This window comes from Castor canadensis, chromosome 12, assembly GCF_047511655.1.
Source record: "Castor canadensis chromosome 12, mCasCan1.hap1v2, whole genome shotgun sequence".
NCBI lineage: Eukaryota > Metazoa > Chordata > Mammalia > Rodentia > Castoridae > Castor > Castor canadensis.
Window position 1 is genome coordinate 23542562 of NC_133397.1, and position 15282 is coordinate 23557843.

Below are 15282 nucleotides of genomic sequence, written 5' to 3' on the forward strand. Positions count from 1 at the left end.
TTTTTAAAAATTAGCATATTATAGTTGTACAGGGGGTGGGGGGTGGTACATTGTAACATTTACAAAAGTGCTTACAATATATCTTAGGTCCTCCCTTTATCCTCCCTTCCCCCCTTCTCAGAACAGTTTCAACAGGTCTCGTTCCATTTGCATATATGAATACATAGTTCTTCCACCATATTTGTCCTCCTTCACTTCATGATCCTCCTACTTCTACCTGCGGAGTTCTGGGTATGCCTTACCATGCCTGGCTTCTGAATTTGTAAAAGCTCTCATACCCACTTCTCAACATACTCACTGCCATGTCCTTAGGACAGGCTGCTATCATCTCCCATCCAAGTCAGTACCTCAGTCTGCCTATTCCATCTCCAGTCTTGGAATTCCCAATGTAATGTTTGTGCTGCAGCTATATTCATCTTTTTATAAAGTATAAATCTGACTGAATTTATTCCCTGATGAAATTCTTCAGTGGCTCCCTGTTGCTTGCAGAAGAAAACGTAGATTTTCAGATTTGACAAGTCAAGGCCTTTACGACCCATCTGTCATTTTTCCACCTCATCCTTTTCTACTCTCCCTTATACTCTAAGCTCTTTCCAAAGTGAACCCTCTATGCTTCCCTGTAGCTTCCAGGCCATATCATGAGCTGCCATCTTTGCCTGGGTTACCTTTACTAAACTGCTTCTGACTTATCCTTCAGTGCCCCTACTTCCTTACCCTCTAGGACAGCTTGCCTGGCCTCTCTGTCTGCTGTACTTCCATAGTGCATCAAGGGCATCCCCACTACAACACCTCTCATTCTGATCATATGGGCTACATGCTTTTCTAGATTCCAAGCTCTCTGTGGCAGGGAATGTGTTAGTACACCAGTGTGTCCTTATTACATGAGTGTGTGCCCACTGGGTCACCTGCAGAAAATTCAAAGTGTGCTGAATATTTGGGTGCACGGTAGGGAGCTCATCACTGCTTTGTCATACTTTTCTATGGAGGGAGTTTTCATTTCTTTTCTTTTACAGTACTGGGAATTGAACTCAGGGCCTCATGCTTGCTAGGCAGTGCTCTAACACTTGAATTTCCCATTTCTTAAAGGACTGTTTATAGTTCTAGAGGCCACTTTTGTTTCACTAATCCAGGTACTCCCAGGATGCTCTGAGAATAGAATCCCGACTCTGATCAGTGGATGAGAGGAAACTATTTAGACTTCTCTTTCTAGCACTGTTGTGGTCTAGAGATCTAAAAACACTCCTTCAAGATGCCCAGAACTCCAGGATAAAATAGAAGCCCTATCACTATAACTGTATCTAAAAAACAGAAGAGAATTTTTCAGAGCTTGAAATCAAAACAAGGACTAAAAAGCACAGGGGTAAATTATGGCCACCGGGAGGCTTACTGAATGACCTTGGGGACTGATTGGGTTTAATGTCCATGTCTGGACAGGTAGTGGGTTTCAAGCAAAGTAGGGTGCTAGAAGTAAGAGTTCAACAGAAAAAGTGGACCAGAAAAAAACAAAAACAAAAACAGACACTAGCTCAGGGAAGCAGCAAGTAATGCTGCCTCAACTGAGACTTTGGAACCTGGATCCTGTCTTTGTGTAGTTTGGGTTTTGACATTTATATTATCTGTGTGGTTCAGGAATGTATAAACCAAGGGATTAAAATAAAAGTATTCCTGAGCTAGGGATACACCTGGGGCATCTGGCAGATGTAAAGCAAGAATTCTCTGGAAAGAAACACCTTCAACCCAGGCCACACAGAATTTTCATAGATAAAGCATCACTGAAGCTAAGGTTATAGCCCCAAATTATAAACCATATGACAAAACAATCTAACATCCAGGGGAAGTTAAGTAGTTAGCAATAGCAGAATTAACTCCCTACATTTTCTGATAATAGAGTCATCTAAAAGAAACTATATATATACATATGCATTTAAAATTATGAGACAAAAATAAGAAAAATACCAGATGGAACACGAATGGGCGGGCATGAGATAGAACCAAATAGAACTTTTAGAAATGATAAATATGGTCACTAAACTAAAAAATGGATTAAACAAGTTAGACATATCTGACAAGAGAATTAATGAACTGGATAAGAGACCTGAAGAAATTGTCTACAATATCGCATAGAAAAAACAAGATATAGATGTGACAAGAGAGTTTAAAATTTAAAAGACATGGAGAATAGAAACAGAAGTTCTAACATATATCTAATATGGGTTCTAGAAGGAGAGGATTGAGCAAACAGGGGCAAGGCAATAGTAAGAGAATATGATTGAAAATTTTTAGAACTGATAAAAAATGCAAATACTGAAATATAGGAAGAAAAAGTCATAAGCAGCATAAATAAGACAAATTTAGACCTAGACTCACTGTAGTGAAACTGCACAATGGTAAGGAATGGGAGAAGTTTTTACAAACTAATATTAGTCTCTTCAAATGTGTTTCTAATTTCTGATACAGGCTACATGTTCATAACACAAATCATAAGGAAGTAACACCATGCTTGTAATATTTTATTTCTTAAAAACTATCTGAAGCAAAAATAGCAAAATGTTAAAAATTAACATCATGGATGGTCATGCATTACTCTACACTTCTCATTGTAACTGAAGTGATTTAATAATTTTAAGGAAGGAAGGAAGAGAAGCAATCTGATTGGCCTAGGACTGCTGGGGGAAGGAATACTTATTACTTCTATATGTATTTGATGCAAATTATAGTCATATATAACTTGATCTAAGTGATTATATTCCCACATGCTAAAAGTAAGTTAAAGATAAGACTAAGTGGAGAAAAAGGATTTTCCTTCTAGGAGGAGGACAATCATGAGGAAGTTATCTAGCAAACTACAGTCTTTCTTCCCTCAATTTTGGTTTGTTTTGACCAAGGAAAGAAAAGGATATAAAACTTCTAGTTTTTAGGGAATCTCTCAGGGGAGGTGTACCTCATCTGGCTTCTAAGGACCCTTTTTATCCCCAAATCACGTAGCCTTTTGAGGGGTGAATGATAGTATGGAGTATTCCTCTCTCTATATTTTTAAGGAACTAGAAGAAAGAAGAGGAAAGCAAGAGAGATTTGCCTTAATAGAGTTATCTCTTTAACCTATCCCACTGTAATGCATTCTGTACACACACACACACACACACACACACACACACACACATGCACACATACATACATGGTGTTCATGCCATTAGCTGTATATTCATACACAGCATATGCCATTCAGCATAAGCAACATACAAAGTACAACAATAATATAAGCACATATTCATATTTTCATACAAAGAGTGGGGAGGTGTTCAGCAATCTCTGAACCACACATCTGCTTTTCTATTCCATTGCCTACCTCCATCAGCAACAATGGGCAATGAAGGCAGTGGACATGACTCCAACTTCCTGGGCTCTACAGTGTGACAGCAGATGTGTTTTTCACCTCCTGTTTCAGGTCTCCCCAAGAAACATTGCTACTCCATAGACAACACTCAGAACACTTCCAGTGTAGTCCTGGGAACACCACTACAGGAGTCTAGGAAAATGGGCAAGAAGCAGACCATGGCTCACTGCCATACAGTCATACTGATGACTAGGTTACTTTCGATGGACTAGGTTACTTATGGATGGGTGAGAGGTGGCACTGAGGTATAGGATGCTAAGAGGAAAAGAAATCCTAATCATACGTAGGTAGGCAAGCTCCACAACCTTGGCCATGCCAACATGCCATGCCTGTTGGGTAAAGGGACTATTTCCTGTCCAGACCCACAGAATACTAAATCTAGTTTCAGATCTTTCTTGAGTACTGCCAAGGCTGAAATGATTGTTCCTTCTCTATGTCCCCCTTCTCCATGACCATCGTCTTCCTAGGACTTGGGGTATATCTGAATCCTGAAGTAGGGCTGGGGCCCAAATTCCCTCACGGAGCTGCTAAAATGTGTGCACTCGACACCTACACAAGCATGTCCAGTTCTGCTGTGGGACAGTATTTTGGGAGAATGGAAAAACAGATTTGGCCCTTGTTCAGTTCTTCAAAGTGAAGATGACATTTCTGGTAAGCAGTTACAATTAGATTTTTAGAGCTCTGGGTTTTCAACTGATCACATATAGGATTAAGAGAGATAATTTCAAATATTGAGTTCTGCCTGATTAGCTAATAAATGAGGTGATCTGCTGATGTGGAAGTAATGTAATAGAGCTAATATGGCTCCCTGGGCATGACAGATGTCTTGTGCCTTGTCTACCTGTCTCTCTAGTAATTACTCTGTCCTTTCTTTACAGCCAGTAAACTTCTTTTTGTCTTCATCTTTTCTGGCAGCCAGTGTGAGCAGAGTCTGAACAGAAGTGGTTTACTGATATCATTCCTAAGGTTAGGAGGGTGATTTCAGAACCTCATTTGGGTTTTCTTCATCCTCTGATGCCAATTTCAGAGATGTTATTTGCTCTCTGTAACAATGTTTTTAGTTTGGCTTTTGACATGACTTCAAATAAAACAGTTGAGAATATGTTTTAAAATAGAAAACTGAGTAATTATTTTGCTTTCAAATGATTTAAAAAGAGCATTTGAGCTTCAGATTTCTTCTTTGTCTAGGTGTCTTAAATGTAGAATGTAAGGAATGTGAAGAATCCTGTAGATCTAGCCTCAGAGAAAACCGAGGCTCAGGGAGGCCTTGCACTGAAATTGCCTTCCAGAAGGAAGTAGAGCAATTTTGTTGTTTACAGAAGCCCTGTTATTATATGCAAGCATTGGGATTGCTCAAAAAGGACTCTCTGAGCTAGGTCTTGAGGTTGACTAGGAGTTTGCTAGGCAGGGAAGTAGGGATGTTTTTCTTCTCCTCAACTAGAAAGCCAGTTTGTGCATTTTCAAAAGGAGGAATCACATTGTCACTAGCCTTTATAGTTTAGCAGTTCTGGCTCCTAATTAAAGAAGTTTAGTGATTATAGTCTCTCAGAGTAGTGATACTTCTCCAGTTCATTCAAGGACTAAAATGAATATGTGTGAATTGTGCCAGAACCTCTGCTATCTGAAATGGATTCCATCCCACCACACTGCTACCCACGCAGTCCAGCCCTTACCCTGTAGAGGAAGAAATGGAGCTGAATATTGGTGGGACCTGGGTTCTCTCTGACAGTAGGTGAGGCAAGCTCCTGGTACATGATGTCTGTCCTACATAAATAATCAAATATATAGGAATGTACTATGTGCTAACACTTAGTATTTACATGTGCCAAATTCTGTTCTCAGGGTATGCATACATAGGTTATTTCATTTAAGTGAGGCTGTATAATACTGTACAAAGTAAGCAAGGCCTTTCCCAAGATCTGGCAGCTTCTGAAGATCTAGAGAAAAGGAGCAATTATAGAAGGCTGTATCATGACAAGTGACAAGAGAGTCAGTGCTGGAATGTCAAATCAGAGAGAGTGTGAAGGCTAGGCTGACTGTCACCAAAATCAAGAGGCAGAGTGGTGAGGCAGAAAGTACATGAGAGTGGGAGTCACTCAGACAGGCATCCTTGCTCTGCCAACTTTGCAACTATATACCCTGAGCAGGCCATGTAACTTTTGAGAGCCACAGTTGCCTCCTTTCTAAAACAGGCAAACACCTGTCTTACAGGGTTGTGCTGAGAATGTGAGGAAATGCAGACAGTACAGCATGATGCCTGGGAGAGTACTGTCCAAATTTTATTATCAGCCCAAAGAATCCTCATGTTTCCAAGAATTCAATTTCAGAGGTCACCCTCTCTATACATGCACAACTTGAGCCTCAAACATAGCAAGTCACTTATACAAGGCAGCATGGGCTAGTTAATGGTTGAATCAGAATTAGAACTAAGGCCATTACCTACCCTTAGCCTCTAGGACTGATGGCTACAGCTGAACCATATGCAAAACCCTTTTTTCACCAAAAAGGCTGATCCTGTTGGTTTGCTTCTGATCATTTTTCCTTATGGGTCAGCTGATTCTCTGGCTTTCACTTTAGGTCCCTTCTGAAGTGCATTCATTTGCTTCTTTGTGTGTATTAATCACTAGGGTTACCAAAAAAAGGACTACATACCAAATAGCTTAACCAATAGAAATTTACTTCTCACAGTCCTAGAGGCTGGGAAGTCTGAGATCAAGATACCAGCAAGGTGGATTTCATTTTGAGGTCTCTTCTCTTGGTTTTCAGGTGGCTACCATTTTGCTGTGTGTACACATGGCCTCTGTGTGCATGCAAAGAAAGTGTGAACTCTGGTAGCTTTTCTTATAAGGACACCAATCATATTGGATCGGATCCCACCCTATGACCTCACTTAACCTTAATTACCTCCATATGGGCTCTATTTGCAAATTCAGTCACATTAGAGAGAAGGCTTCAACATGTGGATTTTGGTGGGGACTCAACTTAGTTTATAGCATTGTGTCACATGTTCTCCCATCCCTCCTGCACAGCTGTTCCATTCAGGATGTTTCAAGTAGGAGGTAGAAGTGTGATGAAGTACCTGAGCAATTAACTACCTAAGCATGAGGTGTCACCTATTACCTGGTCCCCTTTACACCTCCTCCTATCTACCCATTAGCCAAATCTGAAAACTGTGGCAAAAGCTAAAGTTCAAATCATTTGATATATTATTGTGAGAATAAGGCTTGAAGAGTTAAACTGAAATATAAAAGCAGATTCATTCGGAAAGAAAACTTGAACATGAGGAAAGTTTCTTTGAAGACCTGCTGTACATCTGAATGACGAACAGGAACAGTGAAGCTCTGACATTTATTCTGATATTTCCAAGGGGAACTTTATAAAGCAACATATTTTTGAGGAAAATTGTTTCTTTAGAAAGATTAAGAGAAAAAAAAAAACTGTCAAAGTATGTAGTGAAATATCCAGACATAAGGAGCCTCAAGTGCCCAGAATAAGAAGGTAATGTGACTATTTCTTTGGCATCAGGAGTCTGTCCATTCAGAAGTTGTCCTAAATCAAAGGACAGTTTGACTGTCCTTAGTTACACAGAGATTTTGAAATGCCTGAGAAGCTCTTCATGAGACAAAGAGAAAACTGTGACCACTCATTGGCTCCTTCATGAGGATAATGCTCAGCACACCCTTGGAGAAAAGGTGTCACTTAGCTTATCTGCTGGATGTGGCTCCAAATAAATTCTCTAGGTCCCAAAGACATGTTTGCTCCACATTACAAAGTAATGCATGAAAAACACAGGCTTATGGAAAGGCCCACGTAGTTCAGAAGAATACGGAGTGGAAAGCAGAAGTCCCATTTATTACACCTTCCCACCAGCCTATCCCTGTCCCATGAGTGTGATCTTAACAGTCTGGTAAGGTTTGTTTCAGACTTTAAATTATGCATTTACTTACTGATAGCTGGAAAGTTACCTTTCAGTAAATACAACACGCTACTATTATTTAACCATCTCCTACTGATGATGATATAATATTTTCTCAATTTTTGATTACAAAGGTGAAATAAATATTTCTACATCTATCTGTATATGTGAATATGCTTGTAGATTAGACTCCTAGAAGGAGGTTTACTAGGTTAAAGGGAAAGTATACTTTGAAAATTGGTACACTCAAGTTGCTCTCTGAAAACACTGTATGAACTTACTTGTATGATATGACAGCATGTGTTTTTGATCTATTTGGATTTTGACATCAACACTTAAATTTTGCCAACTTCTGGGCAATAAAGGGGATCACAATGTTATTTAATTTGCATATACCTGACTCCTAATGAGGTTGAGCATTGTCTCACTTCTTTATTCCTTTGTATTTCTTCTTCTGAAAACTGTTCATTTACATTACTCTAAAGATAAATACTTGATTTTTTTTTACTGTAGAAGCTTCTCTTAATTACACATATTAATTCCTAGACATTGCAAATATTCAAATTAGCTGTTAGTAGATATTCAAAAGTATATGAATATACATAGGGAAAAATCCAGAAGGATTTAACCCAAAAGGTTAAGAGTGGTTACATCTAAGTAGGATCTTGAGTACTTAATTTTCCTCTTTATACCTTTCTGTTTGCTCCCTTTCCTCCTTTGACACTAAGCATGCATTAATTTCATAACAGAGAAAACCCAGCAAAATGATTAGCGGGTTAAAGGAGATGCTGAAGACTTTCACAGTAGAGTGTGTGTGTGTGTGTGTGTGTGTGTGTGGTGTTGGGATAAAACCCAGGGCCTTGCCCATTCTAGGCAAGTATTCTGCCACTGAGTTACACCCCCAGCCCAGCATGGCAATTCTAAAAAAGATTTTCCAGGCTATTTTGAGTAGTGATGGTATCAACAGATTGTCTCTTCAGGTTAAAATTTGAAGGATACAAAATTGACATGGCTGTTAAAAATTAGCCTTATTATAGTTACCTCTTCAGCATCCAGGATTCTATCATTCTTTACCCCAATATTTTATTCTCCTCACTCTTTCTCAAGTATTGGTGATAAACAGTGAGAGATGCTCAAATATCCTGGCACATTTCTGAACAGGAATCTGCAAAGACCCTTCAGTAATCCTACTGAAAGTACCACATGCAAAGTATATGTTGATCAGAAATCAGGAAGTGAGAGGAAGAAAGTGTGGTCTGTGGGCAAACACAAATGAGGGAGAGTCACAGAGACTAAACAAGGCAGTGGCCACGTAAGAACTTGGAGCATTCTGTGGACTATGGCAAGGTAGCAAACAGTGCCCCAGATTGCCTAGGCTGGGACATACCTCTTAAGATCTAAAATTATTGGTTCTAATTACATTTGGCAATATTAGTTTGGCTCTCCACCAGTGGTAGTAGCATGGGGTGATAGGGTGGAGAGAGATCATACTAAGATGGGAAAAATGACCCTCAGATGCTGGGTTTTCAGATTGCCACTTGGATAGTACCTAAGAGGCAGATTAACAGGAAAGTTAACTTGGGAGTTTGGATGGCTGAAGGCCAGACTTCAGGATGAGGGGAATACACCAAAAAGAAGTCACTTTGGAAACTTGTGAGTAACTTATCAGCTCTAGCAATCACCTCATCCTAATCATCTCATCTGTTAAGGGTTGTTTCCTGACAATTCTAATAGAAATGATCTCTACTTCCTACTGCTGCAATCTCTAGTTCAGAACAAATTCTCAAGCGCTGAGCCATCCTAGGGACATCCATGCACTGGGCCTCGCTGGCAACTCTGACTACGGACTCAAAGGTAATGGACAGAAGAAAGGGGAATAACAAGTAGGGAAGACGAGCCCACCTACACAGCTGTCTTTTGTTTGCTTTCGTAACCTGAATTACACTGTATTATTATAAAGCGAGTGGTTCTTCGAGAGGGCAGATTCAACCTAGGGACTGAACTTTTGAAATGAGAGTCTCCATGTAGATTCTATAAAGAAAAGCAATTTACACATCAGGAATTTTACAAAGCATGTAGGGCAGTATAGCTAATGTTATATGGCATTACACTACTATGATAATCCTTTAGTGTCACCATGCTTAAGAGTGTATGGTAATTCATAGGGAATGTACATTCAGTGCACTCCTGAAGAGAAGAAGGCAAAGGCCCTAAGCTTCAGGAGGGGAAGAACAGAGTGAGGACACCTGCCATTTTGAGACTGAGACTCAGATTACATATAGAAATGAGAAAAGAGATACATCTGTCATGTCTTCCAAACTAAGTTGAGGACATCTGCAGCTACTGCCACCATCTCACTCCAGCACAACGGGAAAAACAGATGCAAAAAATAGAAGTGATATATCCAACTATTAACAGGGAGGCAAAACTGAATATAGCAGGCTGCAGCAATGATGTAGAAGGGAAACAGCTTCATCTAGCACAGGCTCTTGTTTCAAGGGAACTGTGTGCCAGGTAACTACTGATGTTTCCTCAATCTATGTCATCCCTGATGTCTTACTAAGGGATTAGGAAGAGGAGACGAAGAAAGTTACAAACCAGCTGAGAGGAAGTAACATCTTCCTGACCGAAAAGTGACGGAAACTTTTTTTTTTTCCGAGTGCCTCACACTGACATGGGAATTGATCACTCCTTAGTAAACTTATGAAGAGGCTGAACGACTGTGAATCAAACAGGCAAGAACTTTGGTAATGAGAGTGCTGGAGGAGAAGACAAAGAAAGCATAAAAAGATGAGGGAGAGTCTAAACCTAGAAAATAACTACCCTGGTTTCCTGTTGGTGTCACCTGTTCTGTTGGGGCAGTGCTAAGAGACTATTTGGTAGCTTAGCAGAGCAATGCAGTGGAAGACCCTTTTTTTTTGGTGGTGCTGGGGTTTGAACTCAGGACCTCATGCTTTGCAAGCTGTCTACCACCTGAGCTGCTCCAGACCCTTTATCATGGAACTATCGGTTCACTAGTGAAGTGCCTAAATGCAGCATTTTTGTTGTTTGATCTTGTATTTTTTTTCTAAATTGAGATAAAATTCACACACCATAAAATTCATTCTTTAAAAGTATACCCTTTAGTGGTTTTTAGTATATTCACAGGTTAACCACTAATTTCAGAACCCACCCTCCATTCCTTCCTTCCTTCCTTCCTTCCTTCCTTCCTCCCTCCCTCCCTCCCTCCCTCCCTCCCTCCCTTCCTTCCTTCCTTCCTTCTTCTCTCCCTTTTGTGGTACTGGGGATCAAAACCAGGGCCTTGTGCATGGTAGGCAAGCACTCTACCACTGAGCTACATTCCCAGTCCTTCCAGAACATAAGGAACTCATTAGTAGTTACTTCCTGTCTTACTCCACCATCAATTTACTCTTTCTCTATGGAGTTACCTATTCTGAATCTTTCATATAAGCAGACTCATACAATATGTAGCTTTTATGCCTCATTTTTTCTACTTATGTTTTCAAGATTCATCCATGTCATAGCATTAGTCAGTACTTTATTCCTTTATAAATAATTTACTATTTAACAATTTAGCTATCTTATTATTGTTGTTATTACTTTTTGCTTTTTGAGATAGAATCTCATATGTAGCGCAGGCTAACCTCAAACTCACCATTTGGCCTCACTTTCCCAAGTGCTGGGATTATAAACATGTACCACATGTTAATTTAACCATTTAAGTGTCTAATATGCTAGCATTTGGTATACTTACAATCTTGTACCACTATCTAGTTTCAAAACATTTCCATCACTCCAAAAACCCCTTCCCCATTAAGTTGTCTCTCCCCATTCACTCTTCTCTGCCCCCTGGCAACCACCAATCTGTGTTCTATGCCTATGGATTTTTTTTTTAATTTTTAATTTTTTAAAATTTTATTCATATGTGCATACAATGTTTGGGTCATTTCTCTCCCCTTCCTCCCGCCCCCCCTTACCCCCTCAACCCCTCACTACCAGGCAGAAACTATTTTGCCCTTACTATGGATTTATCTAGTCTGTGTTTTTCATCTAAATAGAGTCATATATTATTTGACTTTTTGTGTCTGGTTTCTTTCATGTAGCATGATGCTTTGGAGGTTTACTCATGTCATAGCATGTTTCAATATTCCTTTTGGTGGCTGAACAATATTCCACTGTATGAATATACCATAATTTGTTTACCCATTCACTTGTTGATGAACACTGGGTGTTTCTAATTTTTGGATATTATGAATAATGCTGCTATGACGTGAAATTGCTGGGTCATACTGGAACTCTATACTTAACTCTTTTTTCCAGTTTTTTTGAGACAGGGTCTCACTGTGTAGCCTTGAACTCACAATCTTCTTATCTCAGCATCTCCCAAGTGTTGAGATTACAGGCATGTACCACCATCCCTGGCTCTATATTTAACTTTTTGAGGCACTTGCAAACTGTTTTCCAAAGTGACTGCACCATCTGATCCCCCTACCACCAATGTAAAAGAGTTCCAGTTTCTCCAGAGCCTAGGTGACACTTATGATTATCTTTTTTGATTATGGCTACTTAGAGGGTATGAACTGCTCTTATTGTGTTATTTTTTGTTTACCTGAAAATCAAAGCCACCCATATATGTAGTTTAAAAGGTAGGGCTTGAAGTGTAAATGTTCCATTTCTGTCCATTCTCATGTCCTTGAGGCAAATATTTTAAATGGTTTTAGGGGTTTCTCCCGGTATTTATCTTATAGTTCTGGCAGTATATTTATACTATCACCTTAGAATCAGTTTTAGATATTACCTCTTGACTTCCAACTATGGGAGGTGAGTGTTTACCCCCTCCTCTTCACACTGCAATTGGTTAAACGGCAGCTGGCATTTGCATTGTTATGACTATGCATTTACAGACGTGGGATGTACAAAGATTTTACTTACTTATCACACTTCTCCCTTAGAGTCCAGATGACCTAGAGGAGAATCTACCTCATGGTTTCTATGTCCTCAGTTTCTACATGCTAATTACTAATTCACCTTCAGATTCAGCAAGGAAACTAAAAATCTCTGTATAGGTTCAAATGCACTGAATATTCCACTACTTCTTTTTTTCCTTTCCCCCACTTTTGCTTGGCATGTAATCAGAATTCAGTTAGTATTTGTTGAATGAATGAATGAAAACCCTCTTAGTGCACCCTGTGGTATTTATATTCTCAAAACTGTAATTGCGAGGGATCTATGAAATGCGATCTTTCCACATGAAATGAGTCTAAGGCTCATTAGTACTAATTTGACCACTTCCAAAGCTAGTTTCTTCATAGTCCCATGCCCAGCAGTGCATCTGCACATGACTGCTCTGTGGCATAAGCTGCTTTTGTCTGGCCAGCATCTACTTCCCCATCCTCTGAGAAGAATTCTTTGATTTTTATCTGATACCAGGGATACCGGCCCATGACGTGGGCACAGAGCTTCCAGGAATCACAACAGAAGAGGACCTGCCAGAGCTCAAAGCACTACTAGAGAGCAGAGCTCTCAAGGAGAGCAAGCGAAAAAGCCTCAAGGTCAGGCTTTGCATCCGGCCATATCTTCAAGTCTTCCAGCTGCACCAAATAAATCCCAGTTAAGAGTTGGGCTTCTGATGCTTAGAACCAAAAGCAGTTGTAACTAATGCACACGCTGAATGGAGAGGCTGAGCCACTTGTGTGTCAGTATAGGCTTGACAACCCTGAGAATCCTTCATTTAACTCCAGCAAGAGAGAAACTCTTCTCACTTCGGTTTGGGATGTGGAATAGTTTTAGTCTAACAGAGGACTGAACTAATTAGGTACCTCTCAAATTCAGTTTCTTGTCCTTGATAAGCAGAAAAAAAAAAGAGAAAAACTGATGTTTTCAGAGGTGACTCAATACGAAGATAATAACAAGACCAAACACAATTTATCAAATACCCAACAGAGCACAGTTTCGAAGGCAACCAGGGCATTAACTTCATGTTCTATAAGCATTTCTTGCACTTATATATATATTTTTTAGAGCAAATTCATATCTATACCTTCATTGGATTCCTCCTTGGGTTTCTTTTTTTGACAAATAACCCAAAATTTAAAGATCCTCAGAAGAAAAACAAACCAGAACATATTTTATAAATAATTAATCATGTATCAATTCTTTATAAATAAAACCCTAACCTTTTTCTTCTTCAGCTATAATTTCTTGTCTCTCAGGTTTACTTAGGTTTCTAGTCTGCTTTTCTGAATTCTAACACTAAACAAATAATTTTTATTCTGTAGCTGTAGGGAAAGCATGATCCTTTTCTCTAACTTGTTTCCTCTTTGTTTTTACTTCACAGCTATGACTTGACCTAAATTTAGTAACTTAAGTCAAAAATGCCTATGCAGAAGACACAAGCCTGATTTTGAAACCTGAGCTTACTAACTAGTACTATGACCCTGAACAAGTTTCTTCATCTGTAAAATGAGGAGAATAACAGTACCTGCCTCATATAATTGCTGTAAACATGAAATGAGGTGTCTGTAAAAAGAGATGTACAAGCATGCAGTAAATGCTAGCTCTTATTTGTTGGCTAAAAGAATGACCGCTGTTAATGCTCCTTGCCATTCACTCCACATGAAAGGCTTGTAAGACATATGGCTATCTGTTTATTGGCCGGAGTCTAAGCTCCAGGAGTCTGAAACTTTCCTTTGATCACCACTATTCCCAGTACCTAGCATATGACAGGTATCCAACAAATACTAATTTAGGACACGGCTCAAAGATTGAATGTATACAGATAATACAGGTATGATTTTATGGATGAGGAAACTGAGGCTCAGAGAGGTTTAGTAACTTATGTAAAGTCCTGCAGTGAGTCAGAGAGGGATTAATATAGTTTTCCTATGTGGCTATTCTTCTCTTCTATCATATCACCTCTAAGTCTTCATCTCATTATTCAAAAATTCAGGTACAGTATCTTAGTTATTTAAATAATGATTTTCAAGTGCCAAAAATGATTCTTTGTTTTTTTTTGTCAGTACTGGGGTTTGAACTCAGGGTCTTATGTTTGCTAGGCAGATGATCTATCACTTGAGCCACACCCTGAACCCTTTTTGGCATTGGTTATTTTTGACTTAGAGTCTTGCTGTTTTATGCCCAGCCGGTCTGGAGCTCATTCTCTAATTTATGCCTCCTGAGTAGCTGGGATGTCAGATGTATGCCACCATTCCCAGCTTTTATTGGTCAAGATGCGGTCTCACCAACTTTTTGCTCAGGCTGGCCTCAAACTGCAATCCTCCCAATGTCTGCCTCCTGAGTAGTTAGTTTTACAGGCCGGCATGAGTCACTGTGACTAGCATAAAAAATGATTTTTAAAGTTTAAAACTTACTGTCGTATCCACAGCTTTGACTGTCTCTGTGGGAATGTGCTTTGGGACAGGCTCCATCTGTGATAGTGTCACACATCCTGCAGCTCCCAAGGTGATGACTACAACCTGGCAGCCCCGTTCCAGGAGCACCAGTGCGGCCTTCCCAGCCTCCTCCGGGCTGCCCACCACGAGGCCAGTTAAAATCTCAGCCTGGAATATATAATGGAAAAAGAAATTGGTAAAAATAGGTAACTGGGAGCCACTTCCAGATTTGCTTTTCTAGAAAAGGTGTCTCCCTCCTTTATCATAACAACCAATGCAATGGGCATGCTGGAGGATACTAGTGCAGGAAAATAAAAGAGAACTAAAACAATGACAATAAAAGCCACCTATTAAAGACATTCTTGGGTTGGGCTTTGGTGGTGCATGCCTATAATCTGAGCACTCAGGGCTAAGGCAGGAGGATTGTAAACCAATGGAAAAATCTGAATATGGCCTGCATTTATTAGATGACAATATGGAGTTACTGATAAATTTTTTAAGTGTGACAATGGTATTGTGGTTCTTCTTAGGAGATGCATGCTGAAGTATTTAGGCATGAGGTGTGTTGTCTGCAACTTCCT

General features: G+C 39.6%; 1 protein-coding gene across 4 annotated transcripts in view; it reads right to left on the reverse strand.

Moving 5' to 3' along the window:
* The window catches only part of Rbks (ribokinase), an 85845-nt gene that overhangs the window by 21933 nt on the left and 48630 nt on the right, over positions 1 to 15282 (reverse strand). For all 4 annotated transcript variants that reach the window (XR_002211758.2, XM_020154615.2, XM_074049405.1 and 1 more), the window contains exon 7: positions 14681 to 14869. Coding sequence is in view for 3 of the 4 variants with exons in the window: in XM_020154615.2 (XP_020010204.1) it covers positions 14681 to 14869 (189 nt within the window). In the remaining variant the exon portion in view is untranslated. The remainder of the gene's footprint in view (positions 1 to 14680; positions 14870 to 15282) is intronic.